General features: G+C 38.5%; 5 protein-coding genes across 5 annotated transcripts; 1 reads left to right on the top strand and 4 right to left on the bottom strand.

The window, feature by feature from the left end:
- Positions 1-4,331: 4,331 nt before the first annotated feature.
- On the bottom strand, positions 4,332-6,650 carry BDB00DRAFT_113796 (uncharacterized protein). The gene is made up of 2 exons (XM_053116106.1): positions 5,859-6,650; positions 4,332-5,761 (listed from the first exon to the last, which is right to left on the bottom strand). Exons 1-2 carry the CDS (start codon positions 6,301-6,303, stop codon positions 4,410-4,412), a joined length of 1,797 nt encoding a protein of 598 aa, XP_052973787.1. The 5' UTR covers positions 6,304-6,650; the 3' UTR covers positions 4,332-4,409.
- A 138-nt stretch (positions 6,651-6,788) lies between these two features.
- BDB00DRAFT_885169 (uncharacterized protein) lies at positions 6,789-7,673 on the bottom strand (the record flags this gene model as incomplete). Its single annotated transcript, XM_053128390.1, has 3 exons — positions 6,789-6,803; positions 7,294-7,445; positions 7,532-7,673. The coding sequence occupies 3 exons, from the start codon at positions 7,671-7,673 to the stop codon at positions 6,789-6,791; spliced, it is 309 nt and encodes a 102-aa protein (XP_052973786.1).
- A 1,974-nt stretch (positions 7,674-9,647) lies between these two features.
- On the top strand, positions 9,648-10,626 carry BDB00DRAFT_114233 (uncharacterized protein). The gene is made up of 3 exons (XM_053116107.1): positions 9,648-10,332; positions 10,454-10,527; positions 10,614-10,626. The coding sequence occupies exons 1-2, from the start codon at positions 9,748-9,750 to the stop codon at positions 10,454-10,456; spliced, it is 588 nt and encodes a 195-aa protein (XP_052973785.1). The 5' UTR covers positions 9,648-9,747; the 3' UTR covers positions 10,457-10,527; positions 10,614-10,626.
- Positions 10,627-16,180: 5,554 nt separating this feature from the next.
- Positions 16,181-18,156, bottom strand: BDB00DRAFT_853697 (uncharacterized protein). Its single transcript, XM_053125650.1, has 2 exons — positions 18,112-18,156; positions 16,181-16,513 (listed from the first exon to the last, which is right to left on the bottom strand). Exons 1-2 carry the CDS (start codon positions 18,118-18,120, stop codon positions 16,277-16,279), a joined length of 246 nt encoding a protein of 81 aa, XP_052973784.1. The 5' UTR covers positions 18,121-18,156; the 3' UTR covers positions 16,181-16,276.
- A 7,173-nt stretch (positions 18,157-25,329) lies between these two features.
- On the bottom strand, positions 25,330-26,676 carry BDB00DRAFT_878486 (uncharacterized protein; the record flags this gene model as incomplete). The annotated part of the gene is made up of 3 exons (XM_053127732.1): positions 25,330-26,275; positions 26,353-26,381; positions 26,467-26,676. 3 exons carry the CDS (start codon positions 26,674-26,676, stop codon positions 25,330-25,332), a joined length of 1,185 nt encoding a protein of 394 aa, XP_052973783.1.
- Between the last annotated feature and the right edge of the window lie 718 nt (positions 26,677-27,394).

Raw genomic sequence — 27,394 nt, 5'->3', positions numbered from 1 at the left:
AGCTTGGTGTGAGTTGATGCTTCCCGGATGTTCGTCAGCTCATTTTGTGTTACGTCTTCACGAAAACGAACGACTTCCTCTCCAGGCAAGTGCAAATCTAGGCGCATAACAGTCGGACGGTGCATATGGACTGAAAACTGTAGAGTTCTCCATGCTGCCTCGCAAGGGCCGATATACCGAAGCGTTCTGGTATTGAACCACCTCATCAATTGCTTCTTGCTCTACATCAGCAGGGGCAGGTGCGGCAGTGGTATTAGCTGTTGGTGGTGGTGGGTTGCTGATTGCTGTGGTGGTGGTGGTGCTTGTAGCAGGAGCATTGTTTGCAGGCGCAGCAGAACGCATTGCTTGCAGTTGTGCTCTATCTGATCCCTTGGTGATATATTTACACAGATATTTGATCGCACGCGAGGATGTGCATATTTCCACATTGATATGTGCGTCGTATTTGTGGCTCAGATACGGGTTGTATGGAACAACATGGCTGTTGTTGGCTGTGAAGCCACTGCGTGCGAAGCGATGGCTTGCACCATTACGACGCCGTCTATATATAGGATATCCGTCACCATTGACCCTGGTCTCGTTGGAAAATGGCTTTGGATATCGTTGTTGGCACTGACCGTTCAACATACACACTGCATCAGGTTTGTCACGACTACAGGGGCCATGGATCATGCAACTTGTCACTGTACGATATAATTGAGGCTGGGTCACAGGATCAGGCAGCTCCGCACATACAAATCGATCATAATCATTGGGTGTGTGTGGGCGCTCGCTTTCATCCAGGATCAAAAGAATGTGAACGTGTGGCAACCCTCGTTTTTGGAATTCAACAGTCGCATGTACCCAGCAACACGGCCGAAAATGCTCGAGTCGTTAATGTAATGAAGCAGCTCATCGAGTTTCATTTTAAAGACACGGTGCACAAATCAGGTCGATCATAAGCGTACTGGCCAGGCTCCAGCTCGGAAGTAATCTCGGCCATTTGGGGTTGCATGTGAAGGTGATGAAGAGAGTTGGATTACCCCGTTGACGAATGATAGCAAGGCCGTCTTGAAGCATCTGCTTCATATAGCGTGGACCACCTGTAAAGGATGACGGCAAAATAATCGACCTTCCGATTTGACGTGCGTTTACATTGTCGACAACACCGCTGTACACCTCAGCACGAATCTCGCGTTGGTGCGTCAGGATATACTGTAGGCGTGATGTCTCAATGCGTGCATAATTGTCGACTATGAGCTGCTGGAATAGTCGACCGAAATGATGGTTGTAGGTCTGATGCTCTCCGTCCCGAACCATTAGCATATATGCACAATAATCCAAAAGGGTAACTGAAACGTTGTTGCCGTCATGAGAGTCGCATCGCAATCCAAGGTACCATCCGTTATCGCCGTGTGGGAACATGAGGACGTAATGGAGGGGCATATATGATGCGTGTAGAGAGCTAATTTGCTGCAGGCCGCGCTCACGATCATGGATAACGATATCATGAGGTTGTGCCGTGCCATCTACGCTGTCTTCGACAACCATAGCTGCAACCTCCGGGTGAGCCTGCACATCATATCGTCGACCCATTTCACGCGCAGCGCGGATAACCACCTGGATAGTGCCTACGGGTTGATTACGGTATGCATCTGCTGCAGCAATGAGTGTACGTGCGAACGCGTTATGGCGCTGCATAACTGCCTGAATCGTGTTGATGATATCATTGTTTAATCCCGTGAACATTGTGCTGCGTCGAGTTGTTTGCTCTTGGGTATCGCAAAAGTAAATTTGAGCGAAATTAGCGCGTGTTGGATTGTCGGCTCTAAGTGGCCCGAGACAGTGATACATGGTGCCATTGATCCGAAAAGTTGAAACACCATTTCGTCCACTCGCCAAGTTGGGATCGTGATTGGCGCGAATGGATGCGAAAGCAAACATGCTGTTATAGGCTCGGATATTGGTGTGGAAATTGGTGGCAATAGGGTCGGATGAATCGTGATTAGTGATAAGTGATAACAGCTCTTGTGGTGGTGCGCGAGGGAGGGGTAAGCGTATCTTGCCAGAAGTACAGCAAATACCAAAGCGAGGGTTGGATACAGACGATGCAACTAAGCGCTCATCAATCCACATTTTAGCGTGACAAAAAGAGCATTCGACATTCATAGACTCGAAGATATGACGACGATAGTAGTTGTTGTTAGGCGTAAAGCAAATATTGGAGCCAAATACATTTTGAGGTACAAAAGGCACCCTGCATGCAATCTGGTATTGGGCACCATGTTCAGAGGTGACATTGCGTGAATTGAACGGGCAATTAGCGTGCGAAGAACGTCTATGGTCCGGCGATCCGCAGCTGGCACATCGGCGTGCAGGAACAGGAGGAACTTCAAAAGCTGTTGGAAGATTTACCACGCCGTCATCAGCATTGTCATGCTCAAGTATATCATCTGACATTATCTCCTCTGCAGTTGTAGTGACAGTTAAATGTCGTCATCAAACGTTTCCAAAGTTTCTAAATATGTCTAGTATTAATAGTAGATCTAAAAAACATGGACAGGTATAATAATAAGTATACCTTCCACCATGTTATCAAGACTATCTGGACATTCAGAATCAGAAGGGTTATTATGGGTAGTAGAGCCACAGCCAGAACAGCGGATAGGGTCAATATTCTAAACGAAAAGTGTTTGGCAACCACACAAAAGGTATAGCTCATAAGTACACAAAAAGCAGCTGAAGCTAAAGCAATTATACATCATTTTCAAAAGACAGTACGTTATTATCATCATTTTCCTCAATTCTGCGTCGAACATTACGCTCATTCAGCGGACAACCGTGGAAACTTCTTCGAGAATGGGTGGTAGACCCGCAAATGCAAGTTCGAATGGGCATTTCCGTCTGGTTTTACAGAAGTGAATTAGTACTTATACGACGAACGTTTTCGCGATCTGCAGGTGAAGCCAATTATGCCCGAGATTTTTGCTCGTCTTGGTAAATGGCGAGTAACACAACGCAACACACCTCTTCCTGATGATCTCCTTGAGAACTCATAGCTTAGCAAAATAATTGGAGATTGACAACAAATTTTTAAGTTTGAACGTGACAGTAACGCGACAAAGAGAGCGGACCCTTCAAAAGTTATGCTTAAAATGGCAACGATTTCCCAATTGGGTTGATTATCTTTTAGATTATCTAAGTACCAACTTATTTTTAATAGAAGATGAGCTGATAAACAATATTGGCAGCATGTTTAATTAATCAGTTTTCCAGGTTGGATTGTTGTGATATCTGTATAGTCAAAGATCGATTTGAAATGTTTACATATACACTTACGATCCAGGATTGATGGAAAGGCAGCACGATGTGGATCTGGTCGGCAGCGAGTCTGGTGCCCTTTCAAACCTGAGCGAAAGCACAGACTAATTTTTTTTGGTTACCCTATGCTTTCCTTATATATCAGAAATGCTTGTGTACCTCTTTTCGTCACAAAAGGGATCACCTCGCACTCTATATGATATAGTCTCTGTGACAGAAGAGAGAAAAAAAATGAAGTGAGAATATTCTTTCTTCCGTTGTTGAATAGAAAGACCATCGTCGCCTCCTCCCCTCTCCCTTTATGACCAAAAAAAAGCAGTCTGTATGCTGTATGTATGCGCATACGCGCGTTCCTGTTCATGTCGGGCAGTGGATTTTTAATGCCCGGTATTTGGATTTCATTGGCCAACGTGCTGCTGCAACTATACTCGAACCGCTTTGAGAGTTATACTACGCAGAGGACTTATTGGAGTCAAGTTTACTGACAAAGGTCAATATTTATGGTAAGCGGGAACATTATCATCTTCCACATGCTAGGATATATACGGGATCAGAAACATCTTGAAATATAGCGATTCCCGGAAAGTGTTCCTCATATTTTCTGGGCAAATTCTAACTACAGTACTTTGTCTGTTTAAACTCTATATGTAACAAACTCATGGGCAGTTGTTCAGTAAATGAACCCAGTGTCTTAAGCTTGATGCTTACCAAACGAACAACAATACGATAGCAAGCTCAAAACGCCAGAGAAAAGGCAAGCCTGATACAAGACGCTGGAGTGCTACTGTGTGCTGTCAACCAAGATATAAACATCACCCTAGTAAGCTTCCTGGATCCCAACTCCGCTCAATGGATTGGATAGCATTGTAATACCCTGCAGATGCGGTAAAGAATAAACAACAGCATTCAGGATGTCTAGATTATATAACTAAAGTCATCCTGGCAATAGCAACATAGAGAGCAAAAGCTAGTTCAGTCTTCCTTACTCTCAAAGAAAGAAAAAAAGAGATGCAAACGAATTATTGAAAAGTAATATGCAAAAGGCAACCATGACTGAATCAACCCACACTTGTGACAAGCATTTACTGTATGTACGTTCATTTTTTCTCTTAGAAAATATCTATATTACCAGCAACAGCGCTAGTGAAAAAGTGAGAGGAATATGCTTCGGTGTATTTTACTTCTAAAGTATGGGTATCATCTTTAGCGCGTGCTTCAACGAGCTCATCGAATGCCAATCCGATACTTCGCGGATTTTTTTGGGTAGCAGCAATCTCCAAATAGCAAAGGTTCGGCAGTCGGTTGAACGCCAAAATAGTTCTGTCGTCCAGCATAGGAACCATACCCAGTCGTAGTATTTTGATATCAGAGTCACGCATCTTGTCTGTATATTGATAAAGACCGCTCGTGCTTATGTCGGCGCATGCGGCTGTAATCATCAAGGAATATAAGTGCTTAAGAGCAGTAGTCGCCAAAAGATGTTGATTTGTAAAATATTTGGTTAGGCCTCCAAATGATACGCGTCGCAACGTCTTTGTTGACTCGAATAACCAGCGAATGCCTTGAGGGGTGACCATACTTGCTTCGCCGAGCGTGACCTCCAACTGTTCGAGGCGTTCAAGTTGACCGAGTACCTTGAGGACGTTGTTGTTGATAGAGTTAAGGCCAAACAAGTGTACAAGTTCCAAATTCGGCGATGCTTGCAAAAAGCTGCATAAATTGCTTGAAGGGTATGACCGGTTGGCATTTTGACACAGGCAATGTAGCTTTAGCTCGCGCAGTTGCGGAAAATGTAGCGAGCCCAATAAATGCATTGCTCGTCGTGTCGGTCGTAGCATGCAAAGTGAGACAGACATGGTTTCTACCGTCATATGGCTTTTAAGCACCCATGGCAAAAGGGTCGTATCCTTCTGGTGTACACTGATGTCATCGCCTTCATCCGTTGGCGTCGTCGAAGGATCAAGTATTGCACGATAAGAGTACGTCAGTTGTTTGCCGAAAAGTCGAAACTCGTTCCGCTTGCCGTACGCGACTGTGTTATGCCAGCTGTGATATACAAAGTTGGAAAGGTTGCTACAGTGCATGGTAACAAGCTCTAGTATCTGCTGATTCTCTTCGCTATCGAATGTATGTATCTGCAAATTCTTGAGGCGTGGGCAGTTTGCAAGTAGCGTAGGTAAATGAACAATATCGGCTCCTAACGAGAATTCCAGGTACAGGCTGGTCAAGTGGAACGTACGGGCAACAAGACTTTCAGGGGCCTCTCGGATCTCCTGGGGCGATGTTTGTCGACCAACATAAGTGAAATGCGTCAGGTTATGACATATATTGAATATAGTTGCGAGATATCCTGCTGCAATGACGTCGCCCTTGATAAGGCGTATCACTCGCAAGCTTTTATGGCTCAAGCGAATCGTTTCAAGAAAGCTCTGTATGGACAACTGGAAGACATTGGACAAATCTAGAGGTGATTGATACAACAGTTAGAGTTTCCAGAGCTAACATTCTCCTTTAAAAAATACATGCAATCTTCAAACAAAAAGAGTGATTATATTTACCCAACGATACGATATTGTGACACTGAGAATTCGATAAGGCTCTTGTGGCGTAATAAGCAACGTGACTCGGCGGAAGAACAAACTTGATATGTCGAGCATATTGTCCAAAAGCTGATGCAAGGGCTTTGTTCTTACGCACGGTCTTGTCGAGTTTGTACAATAGCCAGCTATCGTTCGTTTCGATAGTGTCCCATAACGCATAGGGATATTTTTCGAAATGATCATACCATGCTCTGCACGTTAGTGCGCAGCGAAGTCGGTCAGTGATTTTCGCAAAAAGCATTATTTCGCTCAAAAGTTCGTCCGGTAATTGTAGTATCATCGGCAACGGTTGCTGATGATCTTCGTAAAAGGGTGCATTCATCGTAATTGTCGGCATGCCCAATCGATTGTGGTGGTGGATGTGGTCGTTTGGTCTGCCAATTATCGATAGTAAAGAAGGCATATATGTTTGTAAAGAAAACAAACCAAAATCTCACACCACTATTTAAATGATTTCAACGCACAAATGATGGTTGTAGTGGCGCAGTTCCGGTCATGCATGAGGGATTACTCTATCCATTACTGTTTTGGGAACTAAAAGTTCGAAAGCTAGTAATTCCGATTCGTTTTCTTACTTGCTGCGGTTTCATCTACTGTGGTAGTATTCCTTTTTTCAGTGTACCCTAATTCTTGAACTACTCACGAAAACCATACCATTTAGCAGAATCCGACAATAGAGCATGCGTGACAATGTCATGATTATTATGGAAGATACAAAAGAAGTAGGATAAAGTGGTGGAAGAAGCAAATGAGCGTTTTGTAAAGGGTATGCAATGGATTACGTGTAGTGAATTTTGTTTTGCAAGGCTCTCGTGTCGACGTATTCTAAATCTACAATGCTTTGTACGACCCAGTCGAACAGACGTCTCAATTAGCATATAATTTGACTCATTCCCGGTCACCCTATAACTTTGGTCACATACCCGTTTAGTAATAACTTGAACTTGTTCAGTTGTTCTGCCATCTGATTCACTTGCTCTTGAGCCACCGGGGTTGAATTGACTTCAATCATCCAAATGTCCTCATCCACAAGCACGGCGCTTGATACATCCACCTTTGTTTTCAGCTAGTGCCACATGTATGTCCATAAGATCATCAGTAACAGCGGGCTGTAAACGAGCAACAGTAATGGAATAGTTTACAGTATTAGAGCTATTTGAATACTCTTGTTACCTTGTATACTTGACTGACTGTAATTCGTAACAATCTTTCATATGAGAGTAGATATCCTTTACGTACAACTTCAAAGGAATAACTAAGTAATGATTTCCTGCGTTAGTAGAACATAACTATTCAGTGATCATCGAAAGTATATGGATATAAACCTGTAACCGAGTGACTTCATAAATCGAAACACATCGCCACTGAGTTCTACGCGTACATGCGGTCGGACAGATACTGTGCGTCCACGTTGGGGTTCGGGGTGACCTTGCATGCAGAGGTACCATTGTCGATGTTTAAAACTCTTTTCATGCTCTGAACTAATCCGTGATTGAAGTCGTAAAACAACGTCGTCATTACGTGCTGGTCCCACTGGTGTCTGCACTATTACGATTCATTCGTTAATCAGAAAGTGAGGTTTTGTGGGTCGAATCCAAAAAAATGGCGAATGATGTTTAGAGTCTTCGTACCCGTTGGTGAAAATATGATTTCGTGCTGGAAGAGATCAATCAAGGAATCATTGCCACAGACTCCAACAAGGCGTTGTATTACTGCATCTTTTTCTGCTGTTCCGACTATAAGACCTTGTAAACTGCATTCGTAGGTGGCCATGGTAGCAAAAAGAAACGTCGTCGCGTCGAAAAAAACTGGCTAACGTCAAATCGTCGTGCTGGTTTGTTTTAAGGGGCCGCTTGGCAACCCACAACTATATTTCATGCAAGCTTACGTTTACAGCATTTACAAAACCGAAACTTCAAACATTGCATTTCCTGCAGAGATAACAGCTCCCAATTATAGAAGAAGGAGCTTATGTGTAGCTTACCACATACATTAGATATACAGGTTGGTAAAACGATATATTTATATAATGAGAAAGCTAATGATGAAATAGAGTGACCGTATAATGAAGTTCTACATGTTGATATGTGTGAAAAGTATGTATGATAGTGACAATACAACGTATGCAATTCGGTGGGCTTTGGAGAGAATATGTAGGTATGCCAAGGCGCTCTTCTTTAGCAAAAATAAGTAAATAGATAGTTTGTGGAACAGAAAAGACGATCTTGTTAGTCCTGTCATACGCTGTTGAATGTTACAGTATTCAAATGAGATAATCACGACGACAACTATGTGTAATATAGAAAGATCTGTACCAACAAGTGGGAAAAATTTGTGAGCATCACTATACACTTTAGAGTTCCTAACACGATTACAAAAAGGCTGATTAACGGTAAACAAACCTCTTTAGCAGCAAGCGTCAAGTGTGCAGCAGCAACACAGTCCTGCAAGGCAGCCGGTTAAGCAACCGCAACCACCACGTAACCTATAATATTATACACAAGCAGTTCATAAATGATCCGTACTACTGCTACTTTAAAATGTTCCCCCTTCTTCTCCGATATGGATCGTCGCAAGCACGTACCGTAAAATTCCTGATGGTTCCTCTAATTTGAGTTTATTTTACGTTAGATATTAAAGTCGAATTGTCAAGGAGAAACACGTGAGAAGAACGTATGATATATTCAAAGCTGATATATCGGTAATAGAAAAGTGAGTAGCTAACCTTGTTGATTTAAATCCTGTGTGTTTGCAGTGGCATCAGCTTTCATTGCTTCGGTAGTGGGGTATGAAGAAGGTGATGAAGTAGCAGCCATTTCATGCTGCTCGTGAGGCTGTTGGGGTTGCTGTTGTTCACTAATGACGAGTATATAGCATAATAGATCTCCAAATCAGAAAATGTGCCATCGATGATTTTTCACAAAGAATAACAGATATTACAAGCTTACTACCTTGGAGACATTTTTACTAATAAGAAGCAGAGAAGTAATAAGAAAGGAAAAGAGAAGATGTAAAATCACTATTCTGGATTTGCCAAGTCGTTTATTTATAGATAAAAAGATTGTGATTTTCTTTCTCGGAGATTCCATTCTTGGCAACAGGATAAAGTTCATCAAAGGCTTTTTTGTTTTTTCAAAAGTGGGTTTCCGTTACTTCTTTGGGACCCCATGATGTCACGTACGGTAAGACGCATGGGCTGTTCCGGGGTAACTTGACCCATTCGGTCAGTAATGATAGACCATGACGACAAACAAAATCACCTGGCAACCCTCATGGTATGTACAGTCTAGGTCTTATAATAAAGTATCTGGTTTGACACACGGCTTAGTCTAACACATGCAGAGCATGCACTCAATATAAGCAGCTAGACATCACTTGCTACAGAATTTGCCAAGCGGATCTGCCAAGATTTAAGGTACCCTAAAAACAATGCACGCAATACTCCGAAGTGTTTGCTTATAGCAAAATGTCGAATCAAACATATCCCTTCATGGGACTCGTCATAATACAAAGTGCAAAAAAGCCCAATGCTGTACGACTTGATGACGCCGACGAAAATGATCTTTTTTTCATCGATCACATCAAAAAAGAAGAAAGTAAGGAGTGTCCAGCTACATCTCTATGGCCTGCTCTACACCTTTTCTGACTTGAGCTGCATCAGTTGCCACGTGTATGACAGCTAAAATATGGTATATCATTTCGTAGGCATATTCTGTTGTTAGATTTTATATATACAATCCACACAGTCATTTAAGAAAGTAAAGTCGCTGATTTTGGATTCAATGTCGTGCAAAAAAATTGTGCGTTCAATAAAAAAAACCAATCACTTTCATACATCGATCCAAACATGGCTGAATCGTCTCATTCGTGCAATAACAAAGGCGCCATAGTTTTGTTAAAAAAGCTATGCCCGGATTGTGAGGAACCATTCAGCAGATTTCAAAATATGAAAAGGCACATATTCACTAAGCACGGCAAGGATCTCACAACACGTTCGAAGAAAGACCATGGCAAATCAACAGACGGAATTCCAGTGCATGTCTACAACACAAGCAACGTGAAGAAATACACACAAGAAGGCACAGCAATCATTGTTAAATTCGCTTGCCCAGGTTGTCGCGACATATTTAAAACTGTTTCAGAACTCGCGCATCACGTCGACAATAACCATGTAAAAAGAGCGCCATCGCTTGAAAACCTATCTCCTGGAGACAAACGATGGGTCCTGGATGGTCACGATGTTTCAAGCCAATTCCACGAATATCGCCGATCTTGTATTACTGCGTCGCAGAAACCGTTTCAAGAAAGTCACTTCGAAAGACTTCTTCTAAGTTGTATCGATCTCTTTCAGATACCCGTTGTATCTCTCAAAGCTGAAGAGCCAAAATCCGTACAAGGGGCCGATCAAGGATCGTCATATCCAGATGCATATGTAAGTGCATGTTTGGTGTTACTGCTTCTGCGCCATACAAGTCTTCAACACCAGTGCAAAAATTCAGCAAATTTGCGTGTGCCAAATCGACCTCGCTCTCTGTAATCGATGGCTTTACTAGTAAACGGCATGCGTTGACAAAAAGTAGCCAATTCTGAAGCAAACGATCTTCGAGGTGTCCCTGCAGCACAAAAGGTGAATACACTAGGCACCATGACTTCCAATCATCAGCAGTCATGAACGAAAAACCACTTTCGATCTTACGTTTCAAGGAAACATAGTCGGGTGGGAGGACAATGCCATCAGCCAGTCTAGGTATACGGTCATTCACAGAACAAGATCATGACATCCATCTATTAACAACGATAGCAACAAACACAATAAAGAACTGCTACTAAAACTTACGTTTGCATTTCCTTCAGATCTCGATTTGTCAGATGCGCATCTTCGATCCAAAGTTTGGTCATACGTTTAGCGGTACCAAGGAACAAATTATGCATTGGGTCGATAATAGTACAACGAACGGGATCAAAGTAGCGTAGGCGATGAAGCTCTGACCATCTCGTCCCAGTTTCACGTTCGATCTGTCGCCGAGCAGCCATAGTAGCAGCATATTTCCATCGAGTGGCATCACCCAAATTGCTTTCCTTCGTGCGCAGCTCCCAATCATCGACTTCGAAACCAGAGTAGTTTATACTCGATGTACCCTCGAAAACGGCGAACTGGCGAAGGCATTTATGGCAAGCACAGAGGCTTGCATGGGACGTGAATTCACTAGTTTTTCGAGCAGCAGGGATGTCGCATGCATTGTTGAGCAAAGCTACCCGGACAAGAGCGCCTTCTGTTGGATTGCTGTAGGTGCTGATCCTTTTTCCATCATACCACTCCAACAATTCATCAACCAGTGGACGAAGGTAATGATTCATATCGGATGTACTTGGCTCACTTGGACCTGGCATGATACCAACAAGGATTACATTCTCTGTTTTAAAGCGCTCTGACCGCGGCAAGTTGTTGACAGTCAAGTATAGAGCACCGCACGAGTACGTAGAATCAATGAACGGACCAAACCAATCAACGTTAAGCGTCAACAACAACGAACGATATAAAGAAACGAATGAGGCACCACTTCTATCAAGGATACCACGCCACATATCGCCATCATAGATGTCAAAAAATTTGTTTTCATATCGTGTGCGGGAACGCCATTGTTCAATTTTTGCCTCGAACCCTGATCGCTTGAAAAGCCTCTGTATACTAGCAGCCAAGGGCTGGTACGCAAATTCCTTTACTGGAGATAGGCGACTCCTTAATGCTTTAAACAATCTGGTGCCGCACAATCCTTGGTATCGAATGTCGTCATCGGTGCATTCGGTGGGGCAATCGTCGGATCGTTTCAGGTAGAGACTGTGGCACCGGGAACACGACACATATAAGACGATGTTGTCTGTTAAGACAGAGAAGCCAGTTATACTACGCAGGGTAGCAAGTGAACGAGGGATATGGGCATCCGGGCCAAGGAGATCTGCAAGCAGGACTGAGAAAAACTCGATAACTATGCCTGAAATATGCTCAGAAAAAAAATGCAACTGGAACAAGACAAGGAAAACGAGGACGAGTGCAACTGGATGTCGATAATGCTGAAGTAGCATTCTTTCTGATGCTGAATTATCGAGGTAAGTGATATCTTTTTTTAAGAAACACTTATTTAGTATTACTATGCAAGTGAATATAATAATATTGTCCTTTGGGAACCGACCTCCTGTTATATCGACTATATCGTCTTCCTCGTTGCTGTACCCCCACTCAATGTCGTCCGCATCCAATACACGAGCATTAGCACCAACCACAGTCTCACTATCGCTATCACCACCGTTTTCGAATATGTTATCCTCAATGTCGAGAGGTATTCTGCGGTTGGCATTGACAGCTACATTCAGAGATAATTCGTTATTAGTCGATCTATCAACAATTCTACTCAACAACTTATCATACCTTGAGGACGAGGGTAGGGAAGTGAAAGGGACTCCGGAGACGAAGGATGAATAGGAGAAGGGGGGTTGCCATCATCAATATCCATCGTATCATCACCATAATCGTCCATGTCCGCGTTAGAATTGCCTGCTGGTGGTGGCAAAACACTGGATTCACCAGTACTATCCATGGTTACGCCATTGCCAACTGATGATCGGGACGTGTTAATGCTCAAGGATTCATAGAGAGTGATCATACTAGCCACTATATTCGAAGTTAAATATCATTATTACCATACTGATGCTTGGAAAAGTAGCTTATAAAATACCATCCTGCTGTGTCTCGCCTCTTAGTACAACGTGATCACGCTCATCGTGGTTTTGCCGTACTCGATTTGTCACCAACTCATAACCCCGTGGGTTTGACCTACTGCACGTTCGACAGTAGCAAGCAACCATACGTCTATTGCTTGCCATTATGCATCAACAAAAGAGCGAATGTAGATAAAAGATTAACCTCAAAAGAATTCACTTTTATATAAGAAAAAACTTCCCTTGAACGGGGTCGTCTTTAATAATTCAGGGGTTGTTGCTCCTACACTGTCCCTAACTTTTCAAATCTCTACTTAATCGCATTGGTCATTCACAACAATGAAAAAAAAAATAAACGCATTCGATCAGCATCGTAAAACATGTGCTGCTTTGTAATACGCTGAGAATGTTTTTATATATAAAAATGCATTGTAGCATCCTTTTTTTTGGATCCAACTGGTTTCGGCATGACATCAAATTATATATACAAGAGCGGCATTTTTCGGCACTTTGCATATGTTTGTAAGAGAGCAGTATGAAAAGTACACATGATCTTTTGAAGCAAGGGTTGTAGGGGGATTATGAAGATGCAGAACAGTGGTAGTGCGAGACCCGTTACTTTTTTTTAGGTACATGGAATGGTGCATGTTGGTGTACGTGAAAAAAAATTTCATAAAAGACTTCTCTTTGTAACGAAAGCATACACTCGGAGTGCTTCATCCGATGTAGTATTGAGTAACTAACATGAAGTTGTGTTCTTGCAGCTATTGCATATACTGGGAGCTTTTTGGACCAATATAGTAAGTTTACATATACAAACAGAAACTTCATGCATAACTACCGCATCCACTCTCTGAAAACCCCCCAACTTCTTTGGGGGCACACCTTGCCTCTTTATATACAAATATCAAGGTCTTTCAAAAGCCCTTGATATTGGACTTTTCGCGCGATGAAAAAAACATGAACAAAAAAACATGAGCATATTAAAACATGAGCAAAAACATGATCATATAAAAACATGAGCAAAAAAAACATGAGCAAAAAAACATGATCATATAAAAACATGAGCAAAAAAACATGAGCAAAAAAACATGAGCAATTACAAACATGAGCAAAAAAACATGCTCAATTAAAAACATGAGCAAAAAAACATGCTCAATTAAAAACATGAGCAAAAAAACATGATCAATTAAAAACATGAGCAAAAAAACATGATCAATTAAAAACATGAGCAAAAAAACATGCTCAATTAAAAACATGAGCAAAAAAACATGATCAATTAAAAACATGATCATTCAAAAACATGATCATATAAAAACATGATCATATAAAAACATGAGCAAAAAAACATGAGCAAAAAAACATGAGCATATAAAAACATGAGCAAAAAAACATGAGCATATAAAAACATGAGCAAAAAAACATGAGCAAAAAAAACAGGCGGGGGGTTAAGCTCATGGCTCATGGGGCAAGACTCTGCCAATCATTTTGAAAGTTAAGTGAAAGTGCTCTAACAGGCTCTGTAACATCTGTCTAATCAAATTATGACTTAAGGTTTAAGGATGTGTTGCTACAGTTACACACAGGAACCTAGTTCTTGTAGCTTTCTTACAAGAGAGGGCGTTTTCACACCCACGCTGAATGCTTTTCTTTCTTGTATTTGTTATATATCCTAAAAGCGTGGAAGATATCTCCTCATCTTCAATAAAACGCGGTCACAGTAGACCCAAAGGGAGCAAAAACAAGGAGCAAAAAACCAACGAACCTCCTACTGGGCAACGCACGCTTCAGTTCTGGACGCCGCGTCCAACCCTATCCACGTTTGACATGAGCGACCATTCAGTCGATACAAGTCCTGAGCAACAAAGCGAACAAGCTTATACTGATGTACACAATGGCTTTCCTTCTCAGGTTAATAGCATAAAGACCCATAGAGACCCAATATAACAAATCTACCTTTCATGCAACTTATATACTATTCTCTTTGTCAAAACAATCATATATGTGATAGTGCTTCCAAAATGATGACAGTGGCGAGTGCTATACTTTAAACGACTTGCTGCATGAAATTGAGGAGGATGAGACGCGAGAGAGGGATGATCAAGTCACTGGTAGCGTTGGTGTAGAATACGGCGGTAGCGCTATTCCAGATGATGAATTGGAGGAACTTCGAAACGACTATAGAACTTACAAAGAGCAAAGCCGTGGTGTGCTTGTGGGGTATTTTCTTAACATTCAAAACCGCATCTCCCGTAAAGATGGTGGTTATCTGAGCGAGTACAGAAGAGGCACCTTTTGGGTGGAGCCAAAGTTGCCTTATTTTGCAATGAAAGACCAAAACACCTTGGACCCCGGAATCCTGTACCACCCACGAGTATTTCTGTGGCTGCCACATGTCTTGGTGAACAAACTGTATTGCCGCGAGGAATGCTGCATCGACAAAGAGTCGCTACTTACTGAATAGGCTTCTATATATAACGATCCTTGTGCGCGTAGAGTTGTGGACATGCACAGGTACATATTATACTTTCAAAGCAACAATAAGTGAATAAGTAATGGAATAATTAAGCTAAGATTGATATACAAGGTCTTTTTATATAATCTCACGACGATACAAGTGCTCCGTGTGCAAAAAGCCATTAGGCGCCCATGATGAAAATATTCTGTCGCAACTTCCGGAGCAGCTAGCAGCAGAGTTTCCGCCCGTTCTGACTTACTGATGCGCTGTAACAAAAGAATTGATTGACATACTGCAACCTTGCATGCAACATGCTATGGGAATCTCCAATTTTCATGCCATGCTATAAGAGCTTCATACCAAACGACATATCCGACTTCATATCTAATATACTCTAAATCAACTGGATCATCAACAAAATCAGCGTACTTTGGTCGAGACATGGAATGGGACCAAAACATATGCAGAATTTTCGACATTTGACAATCCTCAATGCTACGCCGGCTATATCCCATCCATTCCGTATTTACGCTTAATTTACAACGCTGTTCTGGATATACTACGCCCGTTTATGGACAAGCAAATGGCAGCAGTTGGTGGCGAGATATTGGAGGGTGATCATACCTTCAAGGTCATCAAGAAAGTTGCTAAAATGGGCGACGCACCGACCTTTGGTGCCTTATACACAGTATGTAACGAATATGAAGAAACACGTATACAGCTGCTAGTCCTGACAAAATCTCTATCGCACTTGAAGACTCCCTTTGCAGAAATGATGAAGACATACAACCAATGTGGCTTTAAACCGCCTCGTTTATTCTTCACTGACAATGTGCGAGGGGATAAGGCGTTTTTGTTGAAAGTGATCAAATCTCTAAACGACGGACCAAAGCAAACACAACAATCTGCAAGTCAACCTGTTAAAAACCAAGCACCTTTCCTACGACTACCAAACAACATCGAAACCCACTATGTTTGGGACGCTATAGAAGCAAACGACGTGATAAACCGAAACATTATGGAAGACTCTAAAACGAGTACTATTGTCATCGGCACGGATTGTGAATGGAATTACCCTCCTCTGGGAAAAGTGGCAACGGTGCAGCTAGCATACAAGGTATAACATTCTATTATCATAGCAGCATCTGTATAACCGTATGGTTACCCGGTAATCTGACTAACTTTCTTTAGAACGATGTTTTTATACTACTAATACACCAGTTTGATAGTGTACCAGCATCACTCTGTGCTCTTCTCCGGTCTCCCAAAGTACTGAAAGCTGGCTGTCATGTAGGTGGTGACATAAAAAAGCTCCATCGTGATTACTTTTTATTATATAACGAAGATACAGCACTGAAGCTTGGCAAATTTTTTTATAGGCGTGGCTTTGTCGACAATGGAGGAGTGTCGTTATCTGTGTTAGCAGAAGTACTGCTAGGAGGGCTTATCGGGTTAGGTCTATACCTTTTTGCATCTGTAGTTATATTATTATTGTCAGAATTTTAGAAATCAGAATTAAATTTAATTATCGAAAAAAAAATATCTAAAAAGAAAAATAAATTAAATGTTTTTTATTAATATATAAATATTAAAAAAATCAAAAATGTCCTCAAATCGTATGACTGTTACATAATATTTAAATTCCGACCAAATGTGCATATATGCTCAAAATTAAAAATTAAATAAAAATTGAATTTCAATAATATTATAAAAGTATAGAATTATATATTTAGAATAACTCTTGAAATTATTATAATGGTCTGTCTGAACAAAAACATAAGTTTTGATAAAAAAATATTAAGAGATAAATTAAAAAAAGAGTTAGAAGAAACAGTAATATTAGAATTTAGCTTAGAATTAAATAAAGAACTTATAAAAAAAATAAATAATAAAATTGATAATAAAATTAAAACTTTATTTTCATCTAATCACTTTATATATATAACTATGGATAGAAATATATGTTTTTATATAAATTTAAAAAAGGAAAAGTGGAAGGATATTATTGTTGTAATAAAATAACAAAAAATAGTGATAAAAATAAATATTTTTGCACAAAACATAATCCCGAACATATTCCAAAAAAAGCAAAAAAAGCAAAAAAAGCAAAACCTTCAGAAATTATAAAAATTGATAATAAAGTTATTACATTTAAAAAATCAAATAAAAATAAATTTAAGATAAAATTAAAAAATAAATTTAAAATTAAGATAATAGTTCATGGAGAAATTAATTTCAAAAACATAAAAGAAAAATTATTAATATAATATTAATTAAATTCTATAAAAAATATTAAAAGTCAAGAGTATAGTTTATTTCAGTCATGTTAAAAAATGAAACACAAAAACATTATACTATTTAAAGAAGAAATTCATATGTAATTTAGGAATTTTAAAAGAAAGAACAAAAAGTTAAAAATTAAAAAAATATAGAAAGTTTTTGAATATATTCTATTTATCATTCTTCATGAATTATTACATAGCAACTATATCTAATTTAAACTCTAGAAAATTTTAAAATTCATTTCCATTAATTATCCGCACAATATTAAAGTAGTTGGAAGGATTCATATAATGTTCCTTTATAATGTAAACATTCTTTTATGTTCTGAAATATAAAATTGGTACTAATTTTTATAATAATTATAATAATAGGGAGTTAATTCATAATCATATATATTTTTGAAAACTATAAAATTTTCTCAATCATTAGATTGTAAAAATTTTTTATGTTTTCTTTTACTTATTTTAACTTTTTTTTATATGTATTTATGTATTAAAAAACAAACAAAATCAAAGATTTGATTTTATTGTTTTTTTTTATTTATTTAAAAAAACAATATTTGTGTAACAAATGTTTGTTTTTTAATACATATAAAAAAAAGTTAAAATAAAGAAAAGAAAACATAAAAAATTTTTACAATCTAATGATTGAGAAAACTTTATAGTTTTCAAAAATATATATGATTATGAATTAACTCCCATATAAATAATACTAATTTTTTAAAAATCATGATGATACTGATTTATCCCCTAGGTGCCCCATTGGGGAATAATCTTAGGAAGAGCGATTGGGAGGCACGAGATCTTACGCCAACTCAAATATATCATGCAGTATGGATACTTGGGCATCACTTGCTATATACACAAAACTTGCCCCATTTCTTACCATTAGTAAAGCCATACCGTGGTCCGTACCACAAGGAGCTTTTGTTGCAATATCCTCGGCTAGCCTATCGTCACGTCCGATTGCTTATGGGGACATACTTCAAAACGGGCACCAGGTTAGCTTAATATATAAGCTTTTATGAGGAAAGCTTGCTAATATATACAACTATTTATTTGTTGCTAGCATATGCGTGATATGTAGCATCATAGTACAAATTATTAATGTCGCCATCCCGGGTGCAATAATCAGTATATATGAGAGACTTCAGCCGATTTCGGTCAACCACCGTTTAGGATCACATTACGTACGTCCATGCTACGATTCGAAAAAAAATTGCTGTGCCAGCAACAGCACTATGATACAGTAGCCGCTCGCTAAGCTGATCACCTCGGTCATGACCCAAAAGTGAATGATCAGCTTATCGAATTCGTTGCCCAATATAATGAGTGGGGTCTTCGTCTGTTAACTATTATATACACAGTAAACATTTTGGTCGCTTGTTCGACTCCCACATGTCTCAGATATATGAGGAGATGAAATACTGTGGTTTTATTGGTCTATATCATATAAGGCGATATGTCACAGAGAAATGATCGGTGATCGGCTTACTGAGCAAGCTCGATATTCACTGCTTAACGAGTCGGTAATTTTGAAAAATGATCGGCTTAGCAAGAATATCGGTTTAGAAGTGATCGGCTTAGCGAGCGCCTACTGTAGCTCAACAGATACAGAAACGTCATGTATCACCATGAATTCGAACTCGCCTGATGATGCTTTGGACGAAGACGACGGATACTAGGAAGAGCTGTCGTCATCTGATGAAGAAGTGGACGACATTTGCAACAATCAAATTACATCGACAACTCCACTGATTGCTGACTCTACACAGACCGACATAGCCAGCTTTGAAGCACAGCAATATAGTTCGCACCAACCCAACCAAAATCCATCAAGGGTTTTAAAAGATATATATCATTTCGTGGCATTGATTAAGGTTCCCAAGCGCCACACGCTTGCAAAGGAGTTCAGCCGCCGACTACGGGATGCAATCTTCGTTGTGGATCCTCACGACAGACGCAAAGTGGAGGAATACCTAGCAAAACAAGGACTTCCTTGGACATACATGCTCAACAGCAACCCTTCTTGGATTTTGCGAAGGGTAGAACGCTTTGTGCCACCACTAAACGAACTCGGGCCGGTTGTTCAGAACCTGTTCACAGAGTATGGCAACCTCATCTGCACAAGGACAGGACGAAGATTATTTGACAACGATGCTCGCCATCAAGCTCAAAATATGCTCAAGGCGCTTTATGAAGGCCAAATTTTAGACCATCCTGATGTGCCGATGTATTTTAAAATTGGATACGACAAGAAAGCAGGCTTACCACTATATCGCTGTTGTCGCGGTACCAACTCTCTCGAGGGAGGGGTTCATGAAAACATTATACGCGCTATTGGTTCTAGTGGAACTGGACCCCACTTGGCCCATTGCTTTTTGGCTGATTATTGTCTTCGACATAATATTAGAGTAAGAATCATATGTAGCATGTCGTTTTATTATATGGCACTACTTATTAAGAGTTTCTCCTTTAAAAAAGGTTGGCACTATGAATCGCTATCAGCGTATGCATAAGGGTCATTATGAGCCCTGGCTCACCGAAGCACTATTGTATCTACGAATGAAACTTGGCATTGTTGCAATTGATGGTGCTATTGTGGAACACTGCACAGGCATCCTCACACCAGGCTTACATTTGAAGGCATCTGATGAAACTTTTGGTGTATCGAGAATGACAGCTGATGTTGCAGAAGAGCTTGGTATACACTTAGCGACGGCGGTAACGCAGCAGCAACACGACGAACATTTACCCATGGTACGTCCACACCCTCTTGGCATAAGCATCAACATATTGCTACCATCCGTCTCGACAGCAAATTAAAAAAACAAATGATATGTGTTTCTCGCTGACAAGCAAGGTCTTAAATACGCTGTAACGCCAGTCCATACCAAAGAAGAATTCATCAAGCTCAACAACATCATACCGAAAGAAAGTATCAATGCATCACAATGGGTAGACCTGGCTAAAAAGTGGAATACATGCAACTTGAAGGAAGTCGATGGATCAACGATATTTTATAAGACACTAGACCATTTAAAGTTACATTTTGAGCGCTGGAACGAAAGGAGAATTACAAGTGCAAGTGCTGCAATCAGTAATGGTGTTTGCGATACAATGAGTGAAGATCTTCAATCACCGAGTAGAGGTCAATCTATGCTACCTGCTAATACCCGTTCACTTCCACCATTTGTGATTACACCTCCCTCAACAGCACCGCCATACTAGCCGTCATTCCCAGTAGCGGCAACTGCTCAAACAACAGCAACAGTATCAACATCTGCAACGACGTCACAAACGTATTCACCCCCTGCAGCAAAAAGAGTAGCGCCTGCGCTAGTGTCGTCAAGTATACCATCAGATCCCTTGTTCCGTGTTAATGTTAATATCCCAAAAAAAAAACGACGCAAAACCATTGCAGGGGATACTCCACAAAACCGTGTACATTCCTAGCTACATAAACAGCAACTATTACCGTGACTATACCTAATAATAATAAAGATAGTTATTTTTTTTTTCACAATAAACCTTTGCTATCTTGATCATCACAATAGCGCGACTGTATAAAAACGTCATGCCTTGACCTCAGAAAAAAAAAATAGTAATTTTTCCCCAGGAATATTACTAGGGCCAAAGAACATGAGTAAGCCGATTTTTTTATGACTCTGTTATGTATTCATATCAATCGCATACAAATGCTGTTTAAAGGAAATCGTAGATAAGGGAAATTAATAGGAAGGATGAGTAAATCCAACAAAGAAGGGCGACCAAGTAAAACACATATGATAAGAAAGGAAAATCACCGGTGGGAATAGGAATAATTCAAGGATTGATAGGGTGGGGGTATACAGCCAACATTCAAGAGTCAAGAGTCAAGTTACAGGTTCGTTTTCTTGGTGCCAATTTGTTATTGATCACGTCCAAATACGCGCTCGACAGTGTATCACAGGGTATTAATCCTTAATAGTAATTCAAAAAAGGTTTTATTAATTAAATATATATAATTGTTTAAAAATATATAGGAAAAAATAAAAAATTAGATTATAATTTTTTTATTTTTGAAACATTTAAGGTATTTTTTTAATTTTTTTTTTACTTCATATAATATGTTTAGGTTTCGTATAAACATAATTAAACCATTAAAAATATAATATTCTTTTATGATTAATTCAAATCTTATAATGGCGGAATAGTAATGAGCAAGTCCCTTCTCTAGCCAAGGAACACTTGGACGAAGGCTAGCTTAACAGTGAAATCCTTAACTAAAATTAATTTACTATTTACAGTAATATTAATTATTATGGATTGATACTCACAGCGCCAAGACGACAGATCATTTTCGCTAACCACACAATAGGGGGACATCCAGCTCCAATTAGATATTAGATAATACTATTGGCTGTAAGAAATCTATTGGCTGTAAAAATCCAAATTGTACAAAAAATTCAATTTTCTCATCTTTAGTGGTATTAGATTTATAAACAACAAGTTTTTTATTTTTAGGACTATAAAGCTTACTATATTGACAGCAAAGGTAATCCTTTTTACCATCAGGTAAATTTGTTCTGATTTTTCTACCACAAAACTGACCATCACGTTTTCCTTTTTTAAATTTATGGGTACAAAATTCATTATTTATGCTCAAGTATAAAAAGTAGTCTGTTCTAAGCAATGACTTTATTTTATTTTGTAACTTCATTTTTAATTTTTCTACAATATTTTTATTAATGTAAGAATCCAATTCATTTTCCATAAATACATCTAATTCTTTGTTAAGATTATTACGTAATTGGATATGGTTGATTAGGAGGAATTCATTTAATGCAACCATTTTTATTGAATCTTTGAAACAATTTCTTTTTTCAAATACAAAAATTCAAAAAAGTAATTGAGTTTGAAATTTATTTCTTGGCATAAATTAATAGTTTTCTGATAACATTTCTATTAATGCTCTTGAAACCTATATTCATTATCTTGCTATAAATTCAGTACTATTTACAATATTTTCTTCAACTGGTATATAACATAATGTGAATTCATACCTGGCATTCCTTTCTTACCAATTATTTTTATATATACACAAAATTCAAAAAAAGAAAACAAGAAAAAGAAAAAAACTAAACCTATTAAAATTATTATAGGAAACCCATTTTATTTATGTTTCAATTCAATCATTCCTTAAATACAATCAATATTTATAAATAATATGGTATCAATGATATATTACCTAGAGTATGCAATTTTATAATATACCAAGATTATGCTTATTGATATATTCCTTCAATAAATCCTTATGATTAAATTTATCAATTGATAACCAACTGTTATCATCAGCACTATATCCAACCCACTTTACTTCAAACAAATATGTACCATTTTCAGTTTTATGCCTAATAATTAGGGATCCGCACGGTTCGGTTCGGTTCGGTTCTTAAAGGGAACCGAACCGAACCGTCTAAAGCAAGAACCGAACCGACTAGAACCGACGAGAACCGTAGAACCGAAGAACCGAACCGAAGAACCGAACCCATCATGTATATAAAAAAGGCAAGATTCGGTATCTTTAAATGAAAGCTGATGTGTGTGTTCAAATGTCGCGGTATACTTGAATACTGCAGTAAAAAAAGAATAGTTTATTATTGTACATTGAACAGCGATCTCAAAATGAATAAGAGAAACAGAATGTAAACATTCTCATACGATGTGGGTCATTGCATGGTTAAAAGATTGAAGCACAGTTTTTACAAAAAAAAGTGGAGCTTATAGTACTTACTTAGAGCGACTTAGTATTACTAGTACAATATGTTATCGTAACATTGGAGGAATTGAACCACAACCGGCAGTACATACAGCTGCTGTGTCTCTACGTGTGTATAGTGTATAGTGTCTCATAAAAGGCAAAGGGTGAATGGGTAAGATAATTCTGTTATGAGCCCCAGAATGCGCAATCTCAAACGGAATGTACAAACTTGATAAAACTGATCGAGAAGCCATGATAAATCTAGTAAAGTAGTACGTCATGGAGAAAAATGCATTGTGGGTAGCAAAGTAGAGGAACAAGTAATGATGTGCGTCATGGGCGGAGAAAGCAAGCTGCTGTCAGAAGAAGTGTTTTTTTATTTTTTTGCTCTTCTCTTCTTTACTATTTTTTACTCCCTTCTGCTTTTGCAGGTTTTGTTAAGTTTTCAATAAAGTATGGCTTGCAAATACACTACTTCGTGGTCTTTTCGGAATAACATTGTTCGTAACTTCCATTATAGCCTACTTTATACTAATTACCAAAATCGCTGATTGCAATCTTCTGCCTCTCGGTTCTTCGGTTCTACTTATACAGAACCGGTTCGGTTCCGGTTCGGTTCTTGACAGGAACCGAACCGTATTTTCTCAGGTTCGGTTCGGTTCGGTTCCGGTTCTACGGTTCTGATACGGATCCCTACTAATAATCTCTTCTATTTCATATGATGCCATTGCTCGTTGTTTCCCTTTATTTCGCTTTCTTTTTTTACTACGCTCATTAAATCTTGGAACATCATCATTATCCCTATTACTCTGATTTGAATTATTATCAGATTCATTATTAACAATCATTTCTTCATTTGATATAGCCATATTAAGCAGGTCATTTTGCAATCTGATCATTTTATCCAGTTTATCTTTATTTTGTTTATCATTGCTGACCACTATATCAATTAGTTTATGCTCTACTAGAAAATTAAAATCATTACTGTGCCATAGTTTATGGTGTGGTAAAATAGGAATATTGAACATTTCTACAAATTTTGTAATATTTTTTAATAAACAAGCTACACGAAATTGCAGATTATAGTATTTTATGTTATCCATTTTAACAACTGACTTGTTATTATTGAACCAGTAGAATTTATTCCCAATTTCTGAAAATTGATTCTCAACTTTTGTCCTAAAACTTCCAAATGTCTTATTAAAATGATCCTCAGTAATCGTTAAGGGCTCATTTACATTTTTACGTATAGGGTATACAAAATTATCATGGCTAAAGTTATCCTTTTTCATTAGCAAGCTCTGTAAATTGCGTGATAAATAAAGTATATCCACCAACAACTGCCATTATGTCATTCTCATACATATATTTAAATAATTTCATGTTTAAAAACATGCTACCATCTGAGCTATCAGAACAAAAGTCACTTTTAGAAGTATAAATAATCATATCATTCATATCACTAACGAATTGGGTACGTATTCCATTCTTCTTAAATTTATAAGAATACATTCTTTGAAAGTGGTCAATTTCAGTATCTACATAGTTAATTCTTGAATCATGGCCATCCAATATAAGTGTTACATGTTTAAATAAGTCGGGATTATGCTTTCTAGCAGATAGAATACGTAATTTGATAGATGAAAACATGTCATTCATTGAATCATTTACTATTTTGTTGATTCGTTTGTAGTTGTCCTCATCTATCCAAAACTTTTTATAAAATGTATGAAATGTGCTATGTGGTAAGTATTTTTCAAATTTTTCACTACTTACTCCAGAGACTAAATGATATAATAAAAACAATCCTTTTTCAATTTCAAAGTAAGGTCCGGGATATTCCTTGTTTGTATATAAAACTACTAGAAAATAAAATACAGCAACATAACCTAATCAACGTAACAATTCATCCTTAATTTTTTCTATGAATTTAATATGTCTCAAATCAGTTCTATGTTTATATTTATTATGTACAGTAGGCCAATTCCATCCTAGGAATTGCCAATAATTTGCAATAATTGAGTTTACTTCATTTGTAATCAGTGGTGTATAGTTTGTTGTATCCATTGGGTCGTTCTTTGTTTATATTATGGATTTTCAATTTTTATAATCATTGAATACATGATTTTGGTCACATGATGTCATAAAATTGATAAAATATCAAAATGGATGATATAATTTAATATGGCAGCAAGCAATTTATTAGATTTATCAAAAACTATTATAAATTTATAGCCAATTTGGTACTGTACATCCCGCATGGTCTCGGTACAATGATGCAACAAAAAGCAAGTTGTCCACATGTCCCATCAAATCCAGGAGATCACATTTCTTCGTTGGGATGTGTAACCGAACTAATTCTGTGACAGTGTATAAGAATGGAAATTCCAATTGCATCGTAAAAAACTTGACTGAGTTGGCTGTAACTTGGAAGGACAGGACATTTCTCAAATTGTACCGATCAATTGCTTCTTTGCTAAAGATGCATAACCGATAAAAACCTTTGGCAAGCAGTGTGACTGAAACATTGCGGCTCTTTTTGACCTCTCCATAGGCGTTTGTGTACGAGAACCAGTACCCAGAAGATACATAGACGTCAATTTTGTAATCTGGTCGATTGACAGCATCGTCAAACTCTTCTGGGACTATGTTCGATAAATGCGCAACTTTTGAGGGCTTCTTTGCTGACAAAAGGCCATGCATGAATGGATGGATGTAGCTGGAAGTCAGATGTGCTTCAGAGAGTGGCTTCATGTCACAGTCGTATAGATTCGAGAGTAAGGCCACTATTGCCATGATAACTGCACATTCATATTCCGTTGGTTCTATGTAATCTTGTGGCGGGGGAGTAACATCTGGCACGCAAAGTGAGAGAAGCTCGATTTTGGCTCGTGTTTCCGTGATGATTTCATCCACAAACTGCTGAATAATTGATTGAACTGCTGATCTAACGTGCGGTTGGAATGTGTTGCGCTTGTACTTAGCCAGTATTTCAGTGCGCGCTGCTGTCAATAAGGATGGTGGAAAGATGTCGGTTGGCAAATCTTCATAATTGCCCCGTCGCTGCAAGACAAGGATACCAGACATAGTCAAAACCTCGTTGAAATGGCTCTCGACGGCAAATTCAGCTGTACGCGACGCAGTAATACAAGATCGGCGATATTCGTGGAATTGGCTTGAAACATCGTGACCATCCAGGATTCATCGTTTGTCTCCAGGAGATAGGTTTTCAAGCGATGGCGCTCTTTTTACATGGTTATTGTCGACGTGATGCGCGAGTTCTGAAACAGTTTTAAATATGTCGCGACAACCTGGGCAAGCGAATTTAATAATGATTGCTGTGCCTTCTTGTGTGTATTTCTTCACGTTGCTTGTGTTGTAGACATGCACAGGAGTTCCGTCTGTTGATTTGCCATGGTCTTTTTTCGAACGTGTTGTGAGATCCTTGCCGTGCTTAGTGAATATGTGCCTTTTCATATCTTGAAATCTGCTGAATGGTTCCTCACAATCCAGGCATAGCTTTTTTAACAAAACTATGGCGCCTTTGTTATTGCACGAATGAGACGATTCAGCCATGTTTGGATCGATGTATGATCATGTTTTCTTGCTCATGTTTTTATATGCTCATGTTTTTATATGCTCATGTTTTTATATGATCATGTTTTTTTGATCATGTCTTTATATGATCATGTTTTTTTGCTCATGTTTTTATATGATCATGTTTTTTTGATCATGTCTTTATATGATCATGTTTTTTTGCTCATGTTTTTATATGATCATGTTTTTTTGCTCATGTTTTCAATTGAGCATGTTTTTTTGCTCATGTTTTTAATTGAGCATGTTTTTTTGCTCATGTTTTTAATTGCTCATGTTTTTAATTGAGCATGTTTTTTTGCCCATGTTTTTAATTGAGCATGTTTTTTTGCTCATGTTTTTAATTGAGCATGTTTTTTTGCTCATGTTTTTAATTGAGCATGTTTTTTTGCTCATGTCTTTAATTGAGCATGTTTTTTTGCTCATGTTTTTAATTGAGCATGTTTTTTTGCTCATGTTTTTAATTGCTCATGTTTTTTTGATCATGTTTTTTTGCTCATGTTTTTATATGATCATGTTTTTTTGCTCATGTTTTTATATGATCATGTTTTTTTGCTTATGTTTTTTATTAGCTTACAGATTGCTGTGCCCATTTTTATAATTTCTCTTTGTCAAGGCACTTATCAGAGCATTTAGCAGAATGAGAAACAAAACCTTTGAATTCACTAAAATGTAAGCTATCACATGCCTCACTGATCCT

This window comes from Zychaea mexicana (assembly GCF_025766255.1).
Source record: "Zychaea mexicana strain RSA 1403 chromosome Unknown BDB00scaffold_137, whole genome shotgun sequence".
Lineage (NCBI taxonomy): Eukaryota > Fungi > Mucoromycota > Mucoromycetes > Mucorales > Lichtheimiaceae > Zychaea > Zychaea mexicana.
The sequence above is the reverse complement of the archived record's forward strand: the minus strand, read 5'-3'. Positions and strand labels throughout refer to the sequence as shown.

Bases quoted from the DNA above. Each gene is read 5' to 3' on its own strand.
- BDB00DRAFT_113796 (XM_053116106.1), bottom strand. From the start codon at position 6,303: ATGCCTTCTTTACTATCGATAATTGGCAGACCAAACGACCACATCCAC. The intron at 5,762-5,858 runs GTAAATATAATC...AATCACCTCTAG, and splicing joins TCACAATATCGTATCGTTGG to ATTTGTCCAATGTCTTCCAG.
- BDB00DRAFT_114233 (XM_053116107.1), top strand. From the start codon at position 9,748: ATGGCTGAATCGTCTCATTCGTGCAATAACAAAGGCGCCATAGTTTTG.